This window comes from Polyodon spathula, chromosome 10 (genome assembly GCF_017654505.1).
Source record: "Polyodon spathula isolate WHYD16114869_AA chromosome 10, ASM1765450v1, whole genome shotgun sequence".
Classification (NCBI taxonomy): domain Eukaryota; kingdom Metazoa; phylum Chordata; class Actinopteri; order Acipenseriformes; family Polyodontidae; genus Polyodon; species Polyodon spathula.
Genome location: NC_054543.1, coordinates 40,592,340 through 40,615,415, shown reverse-complemented (window position 1 = coordinate 40,615,415; position 23,076 = coordinate 40,592,340). Strand labels below are relative to the sequence as shown.

The following is a 23,076-nucleotide window of genomic DNA, read 5'->3' as shown; positions in this document are numbered from 1 at the left end:
GGTGGTTGGCAGGGATGGGGTTAATTTCCTATCCCTGCCAAAATACATGTGAGAATGTGGCTGGAGCTGATTGAATAATTGATAATTAGGCTCCAGCCACATGATATAAAAAGGGGGAAATTACTTTGTGTGTGTGTGTGTGTGTGTGTGTGTGTGTGTGTGTGTGTGTGTGTGTGTGTGTGTGTGTGTGTGTGTGTGTGTGAGAGTGTGTGTGCACACACTACACACTCTCACTCACACACTGCTCAGTCCACACAACACCCACACCACCACGACACCTCACACACTCACTCTATAAGAGGTGTGTGTGACTCTCTCACTCTCAGTGGCGACACCTCTGTAACTCACACCTCAGTTCAGTGTGTGTGAGTGAGCAGTATGTCAAATCAAAATTTCATTGTGTGTGTGTGTGTGTGAGTGTGTGAGAGTGTGTTGTTTGTGAGTGAGAGTGTGTGAGAGTGAGAGTGAGTGAGCTAGTTAGTTAGTTATTGTGTTTGCTTGTTACGAAGTTCAGTGAAGGCTCTGCCCAGCCTAAACAGTTTATGTTAAAATTTTGTTTTGGCCCTTGTGCCAGTTATTTTGTAAGTGTATTGTGTGTGAGATTTGTGTTTTGTTTGACATTTTTGTTGATTAAACAGCGCAGCAGCGATTTTCACTGCAGTTTACTGTCTCCGAATCTCTCCTCCCGGCTATCTTGTCACAGTGGGTTATATTATAAATCAAATGAAACACAAAAGTTTTCCCATATTTGTTGTGAGTAGTATTGTTTGATATTATTCTTAAATTGATTTAGGTTGCATTTCAGAGTTCTAATTATTATTAGAATAATAATCACATTTATTGTATTTCACGAGGCAGGAGCCAGGTGTGCATAAAGGGGCTGCTAGAATAAAGACAAAGTGCTTGTGACTTTAACAACAGAATCGGGGTTTCCATTTGACTACTCTGAGAACCACCCTCGCTGAGGTGAGGCCGAACCGTTCGACCTCCAAGACCGGGAAGCGAGGAACTTCCCCCAAGGGAAACTAAGGAACGATAGAGGATGAACCAAGTTTTCCCTGCCTTATACGTCTATTATATTATTCAACGTTTAACCACTCCTTTAGCGTTTATATGTTTTAACGTTTAAAATTCCCATCCCTAGTAAACAGTGGCCTGTAAAAGTCAGTTTTCTTAAAATCTGCAAAATACCACAGCTAATTCCTTTTTAGATTCCTGATTTAGTGAGTCAGTATGTAATGGTTACAGCAATTGAATTTAATTTTATTCAGTGGCAGTTGATTTTTTTTAAATTTCCAAGCCCTTAAACACAATGTTGATGTCATAACTTAATTAAATACAAAAGTCCCCTAGTTACAATTTAACAGGATGCTGTCTGCTCAATTTATTTTACCTCATCAATTCCTGCTGTAGTAAATGGAGCTGTCGGGCTCAGAGGTTTTATTTTCTCTACTTAATATTCATCAAGTCAGTGCCTGCCTCTTCTTTCAAGTCAGTCAAACCACATTTAGCTTTAATAGAATGATTTGCTGCTAATAAAAAAGAAATTATGTTTTTTAAGCTACAGAAAGTTATGAACAGTTTGCTGGAGAATGTAATGCTCTCCATGGGTTTATTTAGATGAATTTAAGATGACAGGTTGGCACTATCTCCTAGTTGCTTGCAGAGGTAGTAGTGACATTTTCATTTTAATTCATTGCAGTTTTAAACGAAACTGACATTGTTAACCACAGAAATTAAATCTGAATACAAGATGTAAATGTCTGTTTCCCAGAGAGCAGGTTTTGTAACTGATATATAGGTCTTTGCCTGTTCTGGTGAGGCGTGTCAAAATGTATTCCAACATAGTGGTTAAAACTAGTCCACCCATCAGAAGATGCTTAGAAAATGTTATTTAAGGCTCATAGAATCAAGGAACCACTAAATTGTAATTTGGACCAGTATGAATGAGTGACTGACTACCCGTATGAATATAGTTGAGTTCTACTGCGTTCCCAAGCTTTGTGACTGGACAAATGACCTAAACTGAATTGATTTGCATTTGCATTATTGATGCCACAGTCCTTTTTTGTTTTTTCAATCAATTATTTAATTATTTTAAACATGTAAACTATAGGATAGCTCAATTCATTCTGATTTTTTTGAGGTCAGATTAATTAATGTGTTTGTCTTTCGCTGTCTGTGATACCCTTCTCAGCACCTTCTGAATTTCCAATCAGTCTAGATTTGCAAGTTGTGGACCGTACAGTACAATATGGTATGTGCCTTCAGCACAACGTTCATTTCTCAGGATCAGTATAAAAAAGAAGTTACAAATCCAGAATAAAAAAAAAAATCCTAACAAAATGCACACATTTAACTTATGTCATCCACCAATATTCAGGGCAAGAGCAGCTTATCCTAACTAGTGTCTACACAGGAGGAGAGACAAGTTATTTTTATTGGTATTAGTTTATTTAGCAGACGTCTTTATCCAAAACGACTTACAGAGAATAGTGTCCTTGAAAAAGTAAAACGTAATTGTAACGTAATACAGCTAGCTATGGGGCTGATGAATATGTGAAATTAAGTTGGCATTAGCTTTCCTTTGTGAAACAAACCAGAGCAAATGTACAACATTTTCTTTTTCAGATGAAATAGAAATTAAATCTATTTATGTTCTAAAAATTATGTTCCGTTGTATTTTAGGATTTTTTAAATTTTATATATATCTTTACTTTTGTTATATATATATATATATATAATATATAATAATTTTAATGGATTTTATTTGGAATATTTAAATAAAGGATCTTAAAAATCTCTCTCTCTCTCTCTCTCTCTCTCTCACTTCTCTCTCTCTCTCTCTCTCTCTCTCATCTATATCTAGTATATAATATATATAATATATATATATATATATATATATATATATCTAAAGTGCAAGTTTAAAAAAGCAAAACAAACAAAAACACAATGTTAACCCATTATCGTGATTACACTGTGGAAAAGCAAGGTGCAACCTGGAGAACACTCCAAGAGCCATCTAGTGGAAGAAATTAGGAACTTCAGTGAGTAGATATAAAAATGTATTAAAGCTGTTTTACTAATGACAACCATGCCTCTAGTTAATAAGGTTACTTATAAGCTGTGGTTGTTTCTAAAGTTCCCTCCTCCTCCTAACGACCACAGTGCAGCATTTCCTTATACCTGGTTATACTTTCTTTTTCCATGTGATGGTCAGGGTGTGGTTCAGGACAGCCCTAAGCAATCTCAGGAGCGCTGGAGCTCAGACCAAACCTTTTCTGTAGCATGGTACAGTTTTAGCTGTTATATGGTGTAATTGGCAATTAATCTGCTTAGTTTGTCCAATTTGGTGACATAGGCTTTTGGTCTAATGGGCTTCTAGTTTTGTTTTTAATAAAATGATATTTTTAATTTTAAACAGTCAAAGTTTCTTCATGTTAACACTGTTGTGATTTTGTTATAAACTGGTTTTAGGCTACATCTTGCAATTAGAGTGCTACTGAAAAGAAAACAAAAACTGAGCAATTCTTACTTTTTCATTATCTGTACCATTCAGGGTGTGCAATATCACAGAGGCATTAGTTCATTTCTGACTTTGGCACTGTTTTCAGACTGCTTAATAATTTCTCTGAAGGTGACTTCACCACCAACATGTCACAGCTGTGGTTACAACCCCCAGCCTCTGCAGAAACACACTAATCGTATCCTGTGAAACATAAAAACCTAAAACCCAGAAACACCAATTGCAGCAAAAACTTATGATATATGTATATATATAGTCTTAAGAAAATAACATAACACTTTTTTCCACAGAGTATCACAATTTATTTGCATTTGTTCTATAACTCGTTCATTTAAGTACACACACTTGTGACATACATTTCACTGTAAACAAGGAATATACCCATATTATTTCCAGAGAGTGTGGCTCTATTACTGGTGTAAATTTGGAAGAAGCATTGTAAATATTATGAACTTTGGGGGCACAAAAAAAAGCCTACTTTTTTTATGAAAGATTATGAAAATGTGTCTAAATTAAGTATTTTATGACATACAATAATACAAAATAACATGTTATAAGGGATTAAAACCATAACTGCAAGGTCGCTTTTTGCATGGGTTGATAATTCTACGGCATTAGACTCTTAATAACATGTTATTACATACATACAATTTACTTTAGATGTATAAAAAATACTCCCACTGTTTTTGTAAAAATTTGATTTGATAAATAATGTAAATTACATTCAAATTTTTGGAAAGATTTACCTTGCACTCTGTGTCCCAAAATTACATTTTGAGATGTTAAAAAGTGCAGTGAGTAAAACATATGGGGGGAGTTTATGAAGGTATTTACACAAACTTTGCACACCTTTTAGTGAAAGTAAAATCAAATTGATTATAAACAATCAACCAATACACACTTGAGTCCTTGAATTAAACTTAGTTTTATGTAAGCTGCACTTTTTGAGTGAACACTTTAAAAAAAATATGGCCCATGGTTTTAAATAAAACAAAAAATAATCAGGAAGTTTTTACATTTGCCATTCAACTATAAATCCAAACTGTTTGTGGCTTATTTTTTAAATGTGTTTATGTGTTATTTTGTGTTGTAAAACACAAAATTGTACTGGTCAATTAACTGAATTATACAGATTAAATCTTAAAATCCCAAAAAAGGAAATAAAAGAAAAGGTTACGGTGACAACTGTGAAGATAAACATTTTCTAGCAGGACATTACAAATTATATCATGGACAGGGCATTTTTTATTACTATATTGTTGCTGCATCATTGTATAGAATTAGTGTATCAGAATCCTTTTAGTGTGTCCCTAACACCATCTTAGAAAATGAATCAAAAAGGTAACAGTTATTGTGACACCCCCAGAATGTCTGAGACCACAGGGCCTTAACAGACAAACCACTGACAAATACTATTAAGAGGACAATTGTATATAACTAGGCCTAAAAAAAGAAGTTGGTTTGTTACTGTTTTTTTTTTATCTGGTTAACTTTTCTCAATTTAGCTGACAAATGTAGAATTGCATCAAAGATTTGTTTAACTCAATGGAAACATATGTCAAATGTGCCTATATTCTGACTTGTAATGACAATTCTCCACTGAAGAGCACAATGGTAAATTGGGTCAGTCAGTTATTATTTCAATCAGTACAATTCTGACCCACAATATTTGTTGACACTAGTTTAAGGATCCTTTTTTATAACATCTATAAATGTGTGTATAAATCATTGTATTAAATATAATTTGAAAAGCCTTAGTTAAATGCTCTTGTAACCCTGTGTTGCCAAAGCCTGTTATGAGTGGTAACTATCTAATGTTATTCATATCTTCCTTTATATCACACATATAAGTTACTGATTGTTTATACCAGAACCTTAAACTAAAGTATTACAGAATCTTAGACACATAGTCTGCACTTTGTCTTGATGTCAACTGCATGAACTGAACACTAATGGCTGGTTTCACAGACCCTAATTAGTACTAATCTTGGAATACCTTACCTAATATAACATTAGGTAGTCCAAGATTAGTGCTAATTGGGGTCTCTCTTGGCTTTTTCATTGTCAAATGTTCCAGAGACATCCACACTTCCAGGTTCATCTAACCCTAATCTAAAATCATAATTCTACCTTAAAACTTTCAGGGTAACTGTTTTCCGTACACAACAAATGCAATTCCATGTGTGGATGTTCCCAGAGCATTTATTACTGAACAAATCACATGTGAATGCTAGGCTTTTAGAATGCTGTAAGCTTCAACCTTCAGTGCTGGCTAGGCAGGTTAGACTTTTCTTCAGTAGTTTTCCTGTTCCATTAGAGAAGAGGTTGTCAAGGGTAACAATCAGTGGTATGGGTACATCCCATAATGTCATCATTTAAAACACATCACAACAAAATCTTTTGTATTGACAATGCAAACACTAGAAAACTGTTATATTTGAAAAAGAAGGATTCAGCACTAATATAGTGCATAATGACATTAATTTGCTTTTTCATTGTCCAATAAGCAAGGCAGAATACAAGATCAGATCATGTTTTTTTTTTTTTGTTTTTGTTTTTTTGCAATATACTCCAGTGCTGTAAATACACTGAGCCATTGACAGAAGATGCACTTTCTTCACAAATTTTCACTACCGTATGTTCAATTATACAAAGCAAAGGGTTAAGTTCTTCCATCTGTGTTGAGGAATGTCACTTCAGTTAACATGTTCTTATTTGACTGTATGTCAGCAGTAGCTCTTCTACTTTGTGGTTTTGTATACAAACATTACTCACATCTCAAAAGTACTTTTTTTTTTTTTTTTAATTAGTCATCGGCAATGGTTTTTACCCCAGTTTTTTCCCAATTTGGAATTCCCAATTATTTTTTATCCGGGTTCACCGCTGCATCCGCACGACAACTCGGGAAATTAAATGCTGAAACGCGTGTTCTCCGAAACGTGCTCCTGCCAATTCATATTTTTACGCACTGCGGATCCACAGCGAAACCACCAGACCTACAGTGCCGGAGGACAACACAGATCTGATTGGCTCTACTGCAGACCTGCAGACACCTTATCAGCCACAGGGGTTGCTGGGGCGCGGTGAACCATGGATTGCCATGCCGACCTAATCCCTCCCTACCTGGGCAGTGCTTGGCCAATTGTGCGCCGCCCCATAGGAACCCCCAGTCACGGTCGGCAATGACATAGCCTGGATTCAAACCTGCGATCTCCAGGCTATAGGGCTCCTTCTTCACTCCACGAGCGTCTTTACTGGATGCCTCACTCAGGAGCCCCGCAAAAGTACTTTTAAAACTAGGCAATCTTCATTCAGTGGATGACAATGAGATAAAGTCTTCCAGTGAAGTCTTTATATCAAAAAAACAAAACAAACAAACAAAAACTGTTGAGACCTGTATCTTTTCTTGTCATTGTGAGATCTCTTTTGGTCATGTCCACCTATAGTGTAGGTGTTGGTTTTTGTCTTTTGGAACTTGGCTGAGGGTTCTGGATGCCCATGTTATGGGGCTGATCAATGGTGTTACATGTCCATATCTCCATCATAGGCTAAAGACAGAGGTTTCTGTTGAGAAGGGGCACTTTTATTCTGCTTTGGCTTTTTGCTGTAAAAAAAAAAAAATAATAATAATAATTCAGGCATTGTACTTTGTGGTTAACATGATATAATCCTCCACGCAGACATCTTAATTCTACTTCAACAGCTATAACACATAGACTGCCTCATACTTTTTCATTTTTAATTCCCAGTTTTTACACGTATTTACACCCATTTGCTCCCAAATCAAAGTTGCCCATTTTCACTTCCTGCATGTACTGTATTGGCCCTGAAGGCTGAAGACCAGCCGATATCCTATTACAGAATCACTGACTGGTCTACAGCTGAGCTTTTCTGGTGCCTGACCAGTAGGGGTCACTGTTGTGCAGTGTGCTGAATCAACCTCTGGCAGTTTTCTATTCCTTTCCATAGAAGAACTCCCTGTGGAGGATTGTGAGCACAGTGCAATAGAGGTTTGAACCTGTAAGCTTCCAGTCAAATGACTCACCTTGTACTTAAGAGCCACATCAACATCTTGTTAACAGATACCTTTTGAATAAATATACTTACCAAACCAAAAAAGACATTGCAGTGATTAATATAATAAGGACAAATCCACCAGCAGTCACACCATAGACCCAGATCTTTATTCTGCCATCTGTTAAGAATAGAATAAACCTCAGATAAAACTGGAAAAAAAAGTGTTTTATTATTTTTTTTTGGTTGGCGCAACAACCTAATGGAAATAAAAAGCTGTTCTGTACAAAGGTAATTTCACTTTGTGTGTGAGAAAATAGAACACCCTAGTTATGTAAGCAAATGTGCAATTCTTACATACCGGGTCCAAAAGGTTGAACAGACCATTCTTTAAAAAAGTCCTGTATTGTGGAAGTCCCTGGTTTTAATTTTCCAGCGCTGGTTTTCACATCAGCTTTCTTGTCCGGTCCAGGAATTTTTGTGCAGTAATCCAGGAACCCATACGCAGTCATTACTTCAACGTATCCTTTATCACATCCACAAACTCCACTCTAAAGTGAGACCGGAGATATGTTTAAAGATTGAATTCTGTATTAATCCTGCTGGAGTTGCCTCCAGTGGTTCATTTACTGCCCCCCTTAATAATACTTACTATAAAAATATAGGGAAAGAGATTTGCAATACCAGTTATATGGTACCATTATTACAATATGCTGCTGACCATAAAATCCTTAAAATAGACCCTGATCCTGTTGAAATACTGTTTCCAAAACAAGTACGCATCACCTCTAATCTGCAATGAGGGGTAACTGAAGGGTAACTACTGTACCGCACACGTGTGAAGGAACACGCTCCACTGATGGTGTGTTTGTTTTCAAACTAACTATCATTCAAATTAAACATAGCCATACATCATTGCAGAATATAATTATTTAATATAAAATGTTTAAAACACAGCTATATGAAAACTATAACAGTCCCATGATCCAGATTACATGCATAATAAATACAGTCACTGTAAATGTATGTTGTGTACTTGTAATGATGTGGAATTTACTCTGGATGGCAGTAAATTCACTTCATTCAGTAAATATTGATTTTATTTTACATATTTACTACCAGCGATCTGTATTTGTTTACACCAAAGCATTACATTTTTATTTTTAATCACACAGTACTTGTACAGTACAATGCACAGTGAAGTGCTTCTGTTAGACGACAATTCAATTTACAAACGCTTAACACTATCAAATCCTACTTTGCATATTTAAATCCCTGGAAAAGCCTAATTCTTTTAGATTTTCTGGTAATGTCATATTAGTATGTTGGAATAATGCTTGTGTGTGTGTTTCTATATATATATATATATCAAGTTCACACAATACCACAGGTCATTAGCTTGCTACCATTATTACCTGAGTACAGTGGGAGAAGGGTTTTGTGCAGGGGGGGTGGCAATGCCTGATAGTTGATGGCCGGTTCTCCAAAAAGCACCCTCCTGGGATGGAAGAAAATAAAACTTTTTTTGGATAATCAAATTAAGTATGTGTCACACTGAATAGTAGCAGTGTAAACTCATCTTTGTTTTTGATCAATCTCTGCACACTGTCTTTTTCTAACGTCATTTTCATCTAATGCCCTCGGCTGAAGCATACCATTCAGAAAGACATTACTTTAGCGATGCTTATGTCTGGTCGAGCAATTTTTTTTAAAGTAGATAATATCGTTTGTTAACCCTTTTTTTATGAACAAAAAACTGTACTCTAAGCATGTGAAGGATACAGGGATCATGTCAGGTACATTGTCTTTGCCGAATGCCTTAAACTTAATGAGGCACACCTGTGACGTTAACCCCATCTGAACGCTGACACCACACACAGCGTTCATTGTCTGTCCAAGGACTTGTCCTCCACTCATAGCTAAGGCATTTTCCTTCTGCAATAAAACACATGAAAATGCTTATAAGGGTTATGTATCTTTCATGATTTTTATAAATATGGTTGTTGTATCAGCAAAACACTTCTTATCAAGACTTTTGGTGTTCTATTCCTTCTTAAAAATGTACAGAAAATGTACTTAATTGATCAACTCTAATATGTAATATACAAATCACAGAAATAAACAAAGCATTTTGAAATGTGTGCCTTTTTTGCATTGCCCATACCTTTACAGGGTTGTGTTTGAAAGACCTGTTGAGGACAGCTGTCTTGGTTTTCAATGGCCTGGGTAACTACAGCTCGAGAGCGTGCCTGACGACCTGTAGTCTCAAAACTTCTCCCTTCTAGACAGGTCAGCTGACAGGTGCTCCATGAGGACCAGTCTGTCAGGTGACAGTCGCCTAGAACAACAAGGACTGGAAGTAACGCATGCCGAGGATCTGTCTGACAGTCACATTAAAAGTAATCATCTTCTTCAAAACCAGTTGTTTTCTGGTGCATACACTGCTGTATACACTGTCTTGCTAGTAATGGTGCTGTCTTTATGTCTTAATTGTCTCTTTAACAACATAAAGCAGCATTATAAGAGAAAAAAAGATAAATCAAACCCCAATCCAAACTATAGTCATGTTTGTCAAGCCAAATGCCTGTCCCTAATAGATGAGTAAGGGAGCATGTATAACTTTGTATTGAAAAAGTTAGGGATTCAGTTCTAGCACGTTTAAAAACAAAATAAAAGCATACCTGGGCAGGGTACAGAACAAGGTTGCTGTAATTCCTGTCCTCTGGCTTTCATTAACTTGGCCTCACACATCTCCTCCTCCACTTGTTTAGCAGAAACGGGGTCAGAAAGTGAACCACTGTGAACCACACATGCAAGATTCCTCACTCTAAGCCCCTCGCCACACTGTGCTCCCTGTACAAACAATAGAATCACAAAGCATGATGAATTACAATACATATCTGCTTTCAAGTGACATCACTTGGCAGAAGTTAACATTATGCATTGAAACACAGCAGACATAAAATATGTATACTGCATTAACAAGGTACTAGATGGGGTAATGTGATATTGAATATATAATTTTCAATGAAACAGAAAAAACACATTGATTTAATGTCGTGTATAAAATCTGACATTTTACATACAAATTAAGAAATGTTAACTTTCTAAATGTAAATTATCTTTCATTAGAAATTACATCACGTTTCAAAGATGCAGTGGTTTTTTACTAGACAGTACATAGATGTATAGATTTTTGAATATATAGATTTTTTCCCCAGAAACTCTTCCCCTTTCTTTTATTAAAAAAAAAGACTATGTATGCAGTGCCTGACATTTATTCTCCTCTAAATGTCATTTTAACTCATTTAAGCAGGATTTGCATAAAAGGATGAATAGTTTGATAATAACTTTAATATTTTGAGATAATACATAATTAGTATAGCCATATAATTACCGTTAGTAGTATATATATATATATATATATATATATATATATATATATATATATATATATATATAAAAAAATCAATTAAAGTGAACATTCCCTGCCAAAAAAGTACTATAGTATACTGTAGTAGTAATATAGTATAGTGTAGTAATACTATAGTATATTGTGGTAGTACTGTGGTTTACTGTAATACTACTGTGGTATATTGTAGTAGTATTATAGTATAATGTAGTAGTACTATAGTATATTGTAGTAATATTATGGTATACTGTAGTAGTACTAAAGCAATTTTTAGCAGGGAATTGTGTACTGAAGTCATGTTAGGTCTATTCAATTGATCTAAACAGAAGTGTATCTGAATACAGTCACTGTTGAAATAATATAAATATGGCCCTTTGGGTAACAAGATTATGCAAATCAAACATCAAACTGATTGGTTTTGTATTCAGCTCCCTAAAAGTAAATAATTTACTTAGTCTCTTAGAGACTCTATAATTAATCCTGGAAACATCTCCCTAAGCAGAATTAATATAGAGGTTAAGGTCAGCATTATAGAGAGCCAACATACACAATATTAATTATATTCTTAATGAGGCCTGGAAGGAAAGCCATGTTCATTAGGCTCAGAAGCACATGCATTAAACACAACTGATAGTGACACAGATCAAATGTTCATCTTTTGTATGAGGACCAGACTGTGCTGTTCTTTTAAACATCAAATGATTCATTGAAATCCCATGGGGGTGGTCATAAGGACATCATAGCAAGCCTCATGTTTAAAGCTGCAACTCTGCATGTAACAAGCACACAAAACAACAGTGTCTCTTATTTACAGACATATACTGTGAGTTTCTGAAAATATTTAAAACACTGCTTTGGGCTTTTTCAGAAGAAGCCTTTCAATTGAAAATGTTAAGAAAATCACAGTCACACTTTCATGTTTTTGTGTAACAGACAGAACTTTTTTTGCAGTATGTGTCTATAAGGAAAAACAAGCATGTTTAACTCTTTAAACTCAGCCCCATTCATTTCGGGATGTGTATATTGCTCAGGTACCATAAAAGCCATCTACCCAGTTTGTTTAAAAGTACAGACCCACAGCTTTCCAATGACGTATTCAAGGTAAGCCTCTCATCATGTGACAGAGTTCACAGTTTCATTTTGAGTCGATTGCTCATTTTAGCAGCTACACTGAAAGTGGCGCTATCGTTGGAAAGCTTACCACATACGTAGTTCAATGCCAGACAGGAACTGCTTTAAAGAGTATCACAGAAAGTAATGAGACATGGCCTGAGCATGTAAAATTGCATGTAAAATCTCTTCAGTGTTCCATGTTCTGTTTTGTTCAAAACAAAGTTGTGATTATACTCGGTTGGTAAAAGTGCTAATGTTGTTTTTCACCCAATTTGCTTAATGTTTTCTGCATGTTCTTTTCATATTGAGGTTCAGTGGTGAAGTGTTTTGTTTTGTTTTTCAGCCATCTATGATTACAATATATATAGCAGTGATTTTTTGGAAAAGGCTTTTTTTTTAACATATATTCTCATCTCTACTCTACTATTCCTGATCCTATTGCAACTTACATAATATGAAAGGACATTTTGTGGCCTTTCATTTGATATCACTATCCAGTAGTTAAACATACATAAATAAAAACAGTGAAAAACATGTGGAAATAGGGCTCAGCGTAAAGAGCTAAACATAAACGAAACACTTTCAAATGTCCATTGACTACTTAAAGCGTTATTAAAAAGCACTGTTTTTATTATTTGGCTTGCATTTTATGTCTTTCTGGAGGTGTAACTCAACTGACTTCACAATTCAAATCAGTCAAATCAGGTTTAAGAGAGGTCATATTGACTTGTGCTTGTGGAGAAGTGAATCCTCGAAGCCAGTGCCATTGTCCTCCACCTTAATGAATTAAGCACTAAAGGTCCAAACGAATACAGCTCTGGGACTAAACAATTCAATACATCAATCAATACAAAAGGTAAGATTCAGTACCTCCACCTGACATTGTGACCATTCTCCAAGCATCCATTTGTAGCAAGGCTTTACTGGGCACTGTCGGGCTTCAGAGAGATGAGCAGGGCAGGGCCTTCCCTCTCCACGAGCCTGCTGGTTTATACTTCGGGAACGCATCATCTGACCTGGCAAGGACAAAAATGCTCAGATGTAATTGAATATAAAGTACAGCATGATCAAACAACACAGGTGACTTTAAAATTTCTATAACCATTTGCTGTCATTTAAATTACAAAAGAAGATGTAGGTTGCTAAAGTAACCAAATGCATGAGCTGGATGAAGTTCAACATAAAGATTGACAAACCAAAAAAATCCATTACTTTAAAGCAACATCATGATCCCTTGACTTGACTGTCTAAGATCAAAACACTTCAGAAGCATTGTATTATTAAGCTTCACTACTAGCAGCAAATAGATGCATTTTCTGGAAGCTTATCAGAGATGAAAAAAAAAGGTTTTAGCTGATTTCAGGCTTTTTTATTACTAAATGTGCTTTGATAAAAAATAAAAAAATAAAATAATGTTTTTTAATGTAAACTCTTGTTGTAAAATATGTAAGAAGGTAAGCAAAGGATGTACACAGATTTAACAGAAACATGTATACCTACTCTGTAGGGCAGTGGGTATGTTCAATGCTGAATAATGACAATTTTGTCATCAATATGTTCTATAGTAACTTAATTCAGCAGTACATTATTAGAATTAAATCAACCAATTTAGGTTTTCTCCATTTGCTGCTTTTCTCAGACCCGTTCACCAGCACTAATTAATTTGAAAACCTAAACTATTAACTACTTGTGACAGGGTGGAAAGGCCCTGCATAGGATTAGGCAAAATCATGAAAAATCTTCACATGACTGTGTGGAATGTTGATGATTGGGTTCCCACTTGTTCAATTAATCAATGAACTTGCCAGCAAGCGTATAAAAGTGATTGGATGTGATTGAGAGAGCGTGTTTAGCTGGGAGCAAGCCTTGTATCGAGTCTCTGTACAACACTGCCAGTTATCAAATGCAGCTGTGCATGTCAAGTGTTTTGCTTGAAGTCATTTTAAGCCACTTTTAAAAGATAAAACTGCACTCTTCGGGGCTTAAACTCTTTGTTTTGTCTGTCTTCCAATTTTTACATTAGCTAGAGAGAAAGTTGTCTCCAAGTATACTCAATGCACCAAACCCATCTTGGAGTTTATCATCAATAACTTAGCCATTCGAAGGGCTGCTGTGCCATTATCTCAGTGGGAACATATGTGCTGTTTATTGAAAATGTAGTGTCATGCTATTACATGATAACAGGTCTTGGAATCCACATGAAAGTGAATGGTAGAGAAACTCCACTTGTATTGTTTTGTAATATCATTGATGTGTCAAAGTGTAGGTTTGTCTGAATATGCTAGGCTGAAAACCAGTTAGACTAAGACATCTGTAATACTGATTGATAAGTGTACAAGAAGGCTTTGATAAAACATTTAAAATAAACTAAACAAAATAAAATAAAAAAATAAGTGTGTTTTACAGTTGTATAGAACTTCCATATCTACCAGATCATCTTGTATGAACTGTCAGATTCTTGAGAACAACATCACAAGGCTGAAAATCAAAGCTCATCAGAAACAGTCCCATGCTGAGAGTACATTTTATCATCACGCATCCCTCACTGGCAAAAACAAAACCAAACCTTTGTTGAGTCTGTAAGTGAAAAAGGAACTGCAATGCTACAAAATAAATAGGTCTTCTAAGTTCCAGCTCTGTTAAATGATTAAACAAGTTAACTATAAAGCAACACTAACTAATTTCTAAGTAGGAAATACTAATCAGGAAAGAAAAGAGCTATACAGAGCTAAGATAAAAGAGTATGTTTTAATTAACTGACTGAAAACTTGCTGCAAAGACAGGACTTAGCATAAATTAATTTCTGCGTTGAAGTGTAAGGTGCCAAAACTTCAATACGAGTTATTTATTTATTTATTTGAATCTATATAAAGATACATATTGTAATTAGTGAATGGTTTTTAGCTGCAAACTGTATTTAAATAGTCCAGATATTCCAGTAAAAATGATTTGTATTGTGTCCCACAAGCACTGGATTACAAAATAAATATATACTATTCAATTTACAGTATGCATTCCATGTGTTTTTTAAGTCACATTTCTGAATACCTTGGAGCCCACATGAGTAGGAGCATTCAGTCCAAGGTGACCACTCAGACAGCTGACAGTTAACAGGGCATTCAACAAGGCAGTGAATGGTCAGTTTCCACTTCTTCTCCAATTCCATCTATAAACAGCATAAACAGTGAGAACAGTTGTAGGGTTTGCAGCAAAACTCACTAGTTATCGGTGCTACTGTACACATTACTGAGACACTCATATTAAACTCTGAATTATAATCAATTCAAGTACTTTAAAGTGTTGCCCTAAAAATAAATAAAAATAATATTAATGGTGCTACTTTGTTCTAAACTATACAACGTGTCATATTACAACTAGGGATCTACCTAATTTGTGATTAGTCATGTTTTCTTTCTTGACTCGGTATCTAATAAAATAAATTCCTGGATGGGACAAACAATGAACATGCTGTATATATGACTTTTATTAAAGAATGTCAGATGCCCCTGAGGGTAACCAAGTTTTGGGACTGGTTCTATTCAATTTCTACATCTATATAACTTGGCAAAGTGGATGCAGAACATGCAAGTCTTCACACCACAGAGACAGAGAATGTCAACAGCAACTGCTGGGGGATGTTGCATGTTTGCCTTTAACAAATGACAACTTTTATAGTGCTCTGAAATATTATCTATTTAGGTTTATTTAACGTTTTAAAAATGTCTCAGAAATCATAATTTTATTCCTTAACCTACCCGGGAAAAATATGTACATTCTCAAAGATTGAGGTAGACCCCTAATGATAACACATAGGATGGAATTAGTAAATGAAAAGCCAAATAAAACATACACCCTGTAACAATCCAAACCTTTAATTAACTTTAAGGTCCAACAGCCAGATATCTTAAAAAGTTACCTGCTTGCAGTATCTCAACTCAACCGGCTTCCCGTCACTTCGGATACAGTCTAAAAGACGGGCTCGGGTTCCCTGTCCACACACAGCATTATCACTTAATTGACAAGTGCTCCAGTCTGATTTTATAAAACAAAATGATGTCATTATTAGATTAACACATTGGCATTATGGAGAAGTGGATATCCCATTACTGAGACATAGAGAGAAATTATACCTGTGACATTGTATTGATAGGTGAAGCAGTTTACGTTGAGAACACAGGACTGATTTTGAGATTCTTCAGGGCAGGTGTTGTCAGCTGTCGGGAGTCTTAGAGGATACCTTGTCCTTTCCTGAACACCTTTTGGGTCACATGGCTGAAAACAAGTACTTTTTTATTATTTATTGTTCAGTAGCTGTTAAAAATTAAAATGGATATACTGGTACAACTATTTTGATGATTAAATGCAAACTGAACTCTTTTAGACAATGTTACTGATGATAAATAGTATAATCTAAGCTCAGCACTAGGCATATACAACATGTATTGTAAATGTAATATATATATATATATATATATATATATATATATATATATATATATATATATTATATAGATATATATAGTATATATCATAGTATATAATATATATTTGTGCAACGTAGTAACATTGTGTTATGCTAAAACTGGAAGATGTAGACCAGCTGTTACTGTACTTTCCATGCACGCCATGGTAAAACATTTCAACTGGTCTGAATGTATCAAAAGGAATTCAATGTCAGTACCTTTCCCCACAGCCAACCTGTGCACCAATGAATTGGGTTATAAATTAATAATGATGGAGATATAGACCAAAAACTACACAGTTCCAGCCACCATCGAGTCATATGTAAACAGACGTGCACCACATGCTAAAATAAACCAGCCTTCTGATCGACACATTTGCTTATGTTTCTGGGGAGCTGGTAGCAGGCCTGAGTAGACATATTTATTGTTGTTGTTTGGTGAGGTATTATTAATGTGTAGGTCAAAAATATCAATAGAAATTGTATTGTTAAATAATTTATTACATCATTACTCCTTCGTGAAAAAACTAGTAAATGGGTAACTGATCTAATCTGATGGAGAACAAAAGACTGTCAGTGGCACCAAGAAATAAATAGTGATTTTCTACATATATCACACAACATATATCACACAACAATACATTGCAATTGAACGCAGTATGTTGTGCTTCTGTGAACATGGCAGCATGTTATGGATTTCAATTTAACACTTTGAGCTGAAGTGCAGCCTAAGCCTCATTTAAATCAAACATGATAAAGGCCTTACAAAAAAATAAGTATATACTGTATATCATCTCATAATGCTTATGACAATTATTTTGACAACAGTATAATGATGGTCAAGTACAACTAGTCAAGTACAATCTGTCAATTACACCCCATGTATAAAATGTATAGAAAGGTGCTTTCTCGGAAATATACGTAATTATGACAAAAACCTCATCAGAGAGATCAGAGAATGCATTTCTACACAGACAAGCAAGAATAAAAAATGTACAAACCATCAATATACCCACTATACTGTATATAGTAAATGACCCAATATACAGTCTATAGTTAACTGAAACATGGCTGATGTCCATTGATAATCTCTTGGATAAGATTCTAGGTGGGAATAAGAATGTCTCATTCAGCCAGGGTGGATGGACTTCAATACAGTATATTATGAATCAGAATAGGGGATTTTAGCTCCTCTGCTAAGAAAGCATGGTTTATTATAGCTCTTGATGAAGTGGTATCTGAAATTAAGAGAAGTGTGCCGTTCATTAACTCTGGTGCTCAATTAAAAGCCATGGGATTAATTTGGTACTTACTTGTGGACATATACTCCACTCTCCCCACTGTGACATCACACAGTCACCTGGACATGGGCGAAAACAGATCTGAGCCTCAAAAGGCATTTCTTCCTGATCACACAGTGTGTTATCCACAATCTCCCCAGGACCACCATCACTGTTATTAACACACCTAAAAAAAAAAAAAGAGGAATGTTACCAAAATTATACAATGTTAATAAAGCATTATAGACGGTTTATAGCCATAGACAGAATTACATTTTTATAAAGGGGACAGTTTTTAGCTACCCATTGTGTTTTGGGATGTTTAAATGTAATTCTGTCTATGAATATTGCACAGTCATAAACCATCTATACTTCTTTATTAACACTTTGTGATGTAATAGTTAAGCATCGATTATATATTTCTAAAACACTAATAAGCAGCACCTTAATATAACATGTTACCAAAACGGGTAACAGGCAAATATGAAAATAAACACAGGTACAGATAGAAGCGATATTTTAAAAAAGCATGTCTTATAAGTAATATTTCTTACTTGACTTTTCTACTCTGCACTCCTTCTCCACAGTCCAGGGCTTTGTCTTCACCACTGACTGTGCATGCAGACCAGGGATCAGTCACCCAAAGATACTGATTGCATTCGCGGTAACATGGGACTGCCTCATACACCTAAAATATGAAAAACACATTTATGATATGAATATACATAGAGAAAGAAAGAAAAGCAAGCTTCCAGGTGATCTCATCAATATGGCAGAGGAATCAGAATACCAGAAGTATAGCCAGCTTGTTCTGGCATTCTGGTATTCATATCTTGTCTGTGCATTGGAAGACCTGGAGTCTGTGCTGTTTATTAGGTTTTAAAATGTTTGTTTCTTTTAGTTTTGATACAAGTTTTGTGGCAAAATGCTGTCATTTGGGCCAGGACAACCATTACCAGTAAATACTAAATTCTAAAGGTATATATTGCATATTATTTCATGTGATCACCCAAACATAACCCCAATCCTTACCTTAATCATTATCAGTTTTACTAAGTAGCAGTGACATTTACAGGTAATGACCTTGTTAAATGACTGTAATTACTGGTAGTAGTTGCCTAGTCAATATAAAACTTTATCAACATTAGTAGTCTGTAATCATTTTAAACCAGGGAGTCTTTTCTAAGTATGTTTATAAACCTAAAAACAAAAAACTTAATAATGACACTGTCTGGTCGTCGGATGATAACCGTAACATCGGACATAAAATTAGCTTGTATTCATGTTTTCTTTTTTTGTTTGTTTTATATTTCAATTGCAAAATGGTATCTTCAATTTGAGACATTGTACGGAAAAACAAACATGTCAACATAAAGTGATACATGGACACTGTATAAACTGCATATATCTATGTTTTTTTCTGGCTCATTGTCTATCTAGCATGTAGTTCACATAGTGAACTCACTAGTTAGAACAATCTTTTAAATAGTAATGCTTTGCTATATAGCTGAACATGGTGTAATTATTTTTAACTGGTTTACAAGGTAATGACTGTCAATGTATTGAAAAGGGAAGACAAACAGAACACACAAACACCATAATGCTACCCATTTGCTAATTATTGTACTGAAGAGTGTAATTTAAAGGTGCAAGGTTATTCATCACAAACTCTGCTTTCACACAGTGAGTTTTCTGAATGATACAGTGAAGCAATTTTAGATATGCTGGCATACCATTGTTCACAAAGGTCATCACAAATTATGTCCTTTCAATTACAAAATATGTTTTAAATGTGTTTTTGCAAATATCATTGTAAATCCAGTCACCTCCAACCTACAGACATAACCTTCCTTCCAATAGGTCCCCATCCTTCTCCATGACAGCACACATAGGACACTACAGGTCTATTGTGATTATCTAAACAGCAGCTTAACCAAATACTGCCATCCTTTTAACTCAGTAATAATCCAGCTGCTGCATTCTCTACCAGGGTGATTAATTACCTTCCTTCATAACATCATTAAATACAAAAAATACAGTGAAAGAAAGACATGTTATTAAAGGTTCACCAGTTTTAGCGATATTAAGTTTTGCCACTGTATATCATTTGTTATGCTTATGGCACCTTGGGTCATATTCATAAAGTAATACTGTACCAGTAAATGTATAGGACCTCAATGCGATTACTGGCACAGTAATACCTTATGAAAATAGTCCTTAATTATATCTGCAACTTCCATCCTGTGAAACATACATTTCATATAAATTTGTGCTTCTTTTTTAATCCAATGTATCTTATATTTGTATCAACTCTCCATCACCCCAACACACAAACACATAAACACACACACACACCCACACACACACACTTCAAATTAAAGTTTCTGCAGTTAAGGGGGAACTTCTTTAAAATGACAGTGCACTAGGTCAGTTCACCTATGACTTATTGCAAAGGTTCAGTTACTATTAAAAAATAATGAAATCCCATGATTCTTTGTAAATGTCAGAATATGACATTTGGATAGAATGCAAATGAAAATGCAATATTGCTGTAGTGAACTGTATATTATTTTATTACTCAAAGCAGATATTCAAATTAAATAAGCAATAATGCAAGGGTAGGCCAAAGAGAGGACACTAGGTTATCAGGCTTACCATATCTTGCTTTTCATGTGTGGACTTTTATTCAAAACAGTGAGGTACAAATACAGAATAAGTGCCACTAACCTGAGCCTTTGTAGATGTCCATATTAGCAGTGCATGATAAGCAAAGAAAGGAGAGAAAATGTTTTATCCATTAGCTTGGTCGATATATTCTTATTAACAGCTCTATGTGATTTTGCTTAAATGTTTATTATGTGCACTTTTACAGGACGCGTAAAGGACACCTCAATTTAGAAGGAAAATTAATCCAAATGTATTGAAATTGAAGGTTCTAATTCTTTAATTATATTTCTTGACAAACCGGGACATATGTCAGTGTTTAATTATACTATAGGTTGTATTAAAAGCTCTTAGTAAGGCTCTATCAGTCAAAAATCAACTTTTTCTTGAACAGTATAGTTTATGAATAACTTCAAATAACTACAAATATACAACAAGGTTAATTATTTCCTAGATTAAACACTGTTATTCAGTGGTGTAGTGGTTAATAAAAAAAAATGTGTAAATGCCCCAGTTTGGTGGAGTTGAACAGATAGATTGAACAGATAAACATGAACAGATACACTGTTATTGGCCCTCAGCGAACCAGAGCCCCCCATACAGTTATTTCACCTCTCAGGTGCTGTTCACGTGTATACAGTCACAGACCCGAACACTGCACTTCACGTGAACAGTTCTGTGAGCATCCTTTCACGGGCTAGAATGAAGGTTACTAGCACTGCCATGCAGGTCCAGTGCACCTAACAACAGAACATAAACACCCAATCACAGAACAGTCACACACACAAACAGAACACCCAGTCCAGTGGCCACATCCCCCTGCTCACGCCACAGTTCTGATTGAGAGCTCTCAGCTGTCAGTCTCATGCGCAGCAACAGAACACAGACGTTCACCGTTAAAATATCTTGTCTTTAACCCAGGATTAGCATATCACAGGAGAGTAGGAATGAGAAAACTGTATCTTATATGAGAAGTAGGTAAACGCTATATTGCCCAAATTAAAAGTGTTTAAACATTGTTTAACTGTGTATACCCTTGATTACACCACTGCTGCTATCTAATTTAGATACAGGTATGTTATTGTATGTACCTTAAGAATCCATGTTTGATGTGTGATTTGCATTACCTTGGTGCCCACGGTGTCTGTATTTAGAATGGCCAATCAATTGAATAACCCCAGTTTGAAAAATATATCTTTCAATTATAAGGATGGCAAAAATAGCTGCATTCATGGTTCTTATGCTGAAGTTTTAGTTCAAAACACTAAAACGTAATGGCATGAACTTTTTTTCCTAAATGTCCTTTTCTTTCTGTGCATGAAAGATTTACAGTTAAAGCAATGGCGAGCAGTTGACTGTAACTCCCACAGCAGAAGCTTATGTATATAAATCTCTTTAGCTGTCACAGTCTGACTAAAACTTCATATAAATTTCACCATTACTGTCGCTGTGCCTCCAGTCTTGATAGAAAACAATTGTGTACTGGTTCAACTTACAGAGATAAATGTCACTTCCTTCATAGGCTATTATAGACTTACAATTTAGTATAATCACATAAAAAAAAAATTATAAAAAAGTACAAATAATAATAAAACAAAAAATCAACAACCTACTTAACTTGAGCATGAGTTTCACTTGAAATAGTCATGATCTCTAAAGGCATACTGTTTTGCTGGGGCAAAGCATCTGTAAATGAGCTTAAGCATTCACTTTGTTATAGATGCCTATACAGTGTTGTGTGATTCTGACTCCTGTTAGTGAGATCAGATTAAAAGATCTATAACCACAGGCATTAAGGGTTCATTTTCCTTATGGGTGGTTTTGTGTTTATTTAGCCAGAAAGGGTTCTTATTTTGCACTGGAATAAAATCTATATTTAAAATCTATTATTCTGAGAGTAAAATTAAGTTCATACATTTACTGTAGCATGTAGAAATATACCAGCAATACATTTTCTTACTTGGATCTGCATTCACTAGTGAAAAAGTATGTGTTGTCAGAAAGAGTTTTCCTTTTGAAATAATAAAAACAAAGCACTATTTCTTTTCACACATCAGTTTGGAAAAAAATATAGAGAGAGAAGGCAAGTGCCCCTCATGCTGTTAGATTCAATGCAGCTAATGGTGTTTGTCAGTAATTACAGTTTTTCACAATTGCTTTTGACATTTTCAATACAGTGTTCCGATGTGCATAACGCTTAACACAAGATGCTGAACTGGTCATTTTGGGGTAAAAAAGTGCAAAATAAATACTGCTGTGTCGAATGAGATAAATACATCATGCAAAAGTAAACCATATCACCAAAACATCAGATGCTTTAATCATTGAAACATTGCTAAATAAAACAACCATTGCAAATAATGCTGTCAAACACAAAATAATTCAAATCAAAACAAAGTCTAAAAGTGTAATTTGCTCATATTCAAATGATCAACATTACAATGAGCAAAATGATAGCAACCTCCAGAATAAAACATATTCTGAATAATGTACAGTAAGCATTCAGTGATATTCTACACAATTGCATCAAATATCATGTAGCAGTCCAAAGATGACCAAAACCCAAACTAGTGATCAAAATCCTGTATACAATGCAAAATGA

The 23,076-nt window shown here is 35.1% G+C and overlaps 1 protein-coding gene across 1 annotated transcript in view; it reads right to left on the bottom strand.

Annotated features, from left to right (window-relative positions):
- Positions 1 to 6,702: 6,702 nt before the first annotated feature.
- LOC121321957 (thrombospondin type-1 domain-containing protein 7B-like) overlaps positions 6,703 to 23,076 on the bottom strand; it is a 126,355-nt gene continuing 109,981 nt past the window's right edge. Inside the window, exons 17-29 of the mRNA XM_041261345.1 lie at positions 18,365 to 18,498; positions 17,844 to 17,997; positions 16,199 to 16,340; positions 15,985 to 16,100; positions 15,117 to 15,234; positions 12,939 to 13,084; positions 10,225 to 10,396; positions 9,708 to 9,881; positions 9,383 to 9,478; positions 8,959 to 9,041; positions 7,905 to 8,094; positions 7,637 to 7,724; positions 6,703 to 7,133 (exon numbers count right to left, since the gene is read on the bottom strand). Of these exons, the coding sequence (XP_041117279.1) occupies positions 7,052 to 7,133; positions 7,637 to 7,724; positions 7,905 to 8,094; positions 8,959 to 9,041; positions 9,383 to 9,478; positions 9,708 to 9,881; positions 10,225 to 10,396; positions 12,939 to 13,084; positions 15,117 to 15,234; positions 15,985 to 16,100; positions 16,199 to 16,340; positions 17,844 to 17,997; positions 18,365 to 18,498 (1,695 nt within the window). The 3' untranslated portion in view covers positions 6,703 to 7,051. The remainder of the gene's footprint in view (positions 7,134 to 7,636; positions 7,725 to 7,904; positions 8,095 to 8,958; positions 9,042 to 9,382; positions 9,479 to 9,707; positions 9,882 to 10,224; positions 10,397 to 12,938; positions 13,085 to 15,116; positions 15,235 to 15,984; positions 16,101 to 16,198; positions 16,341 to 17,843; positions 17,998 to 18,364; positions 18,499 to 23,076) is intronic.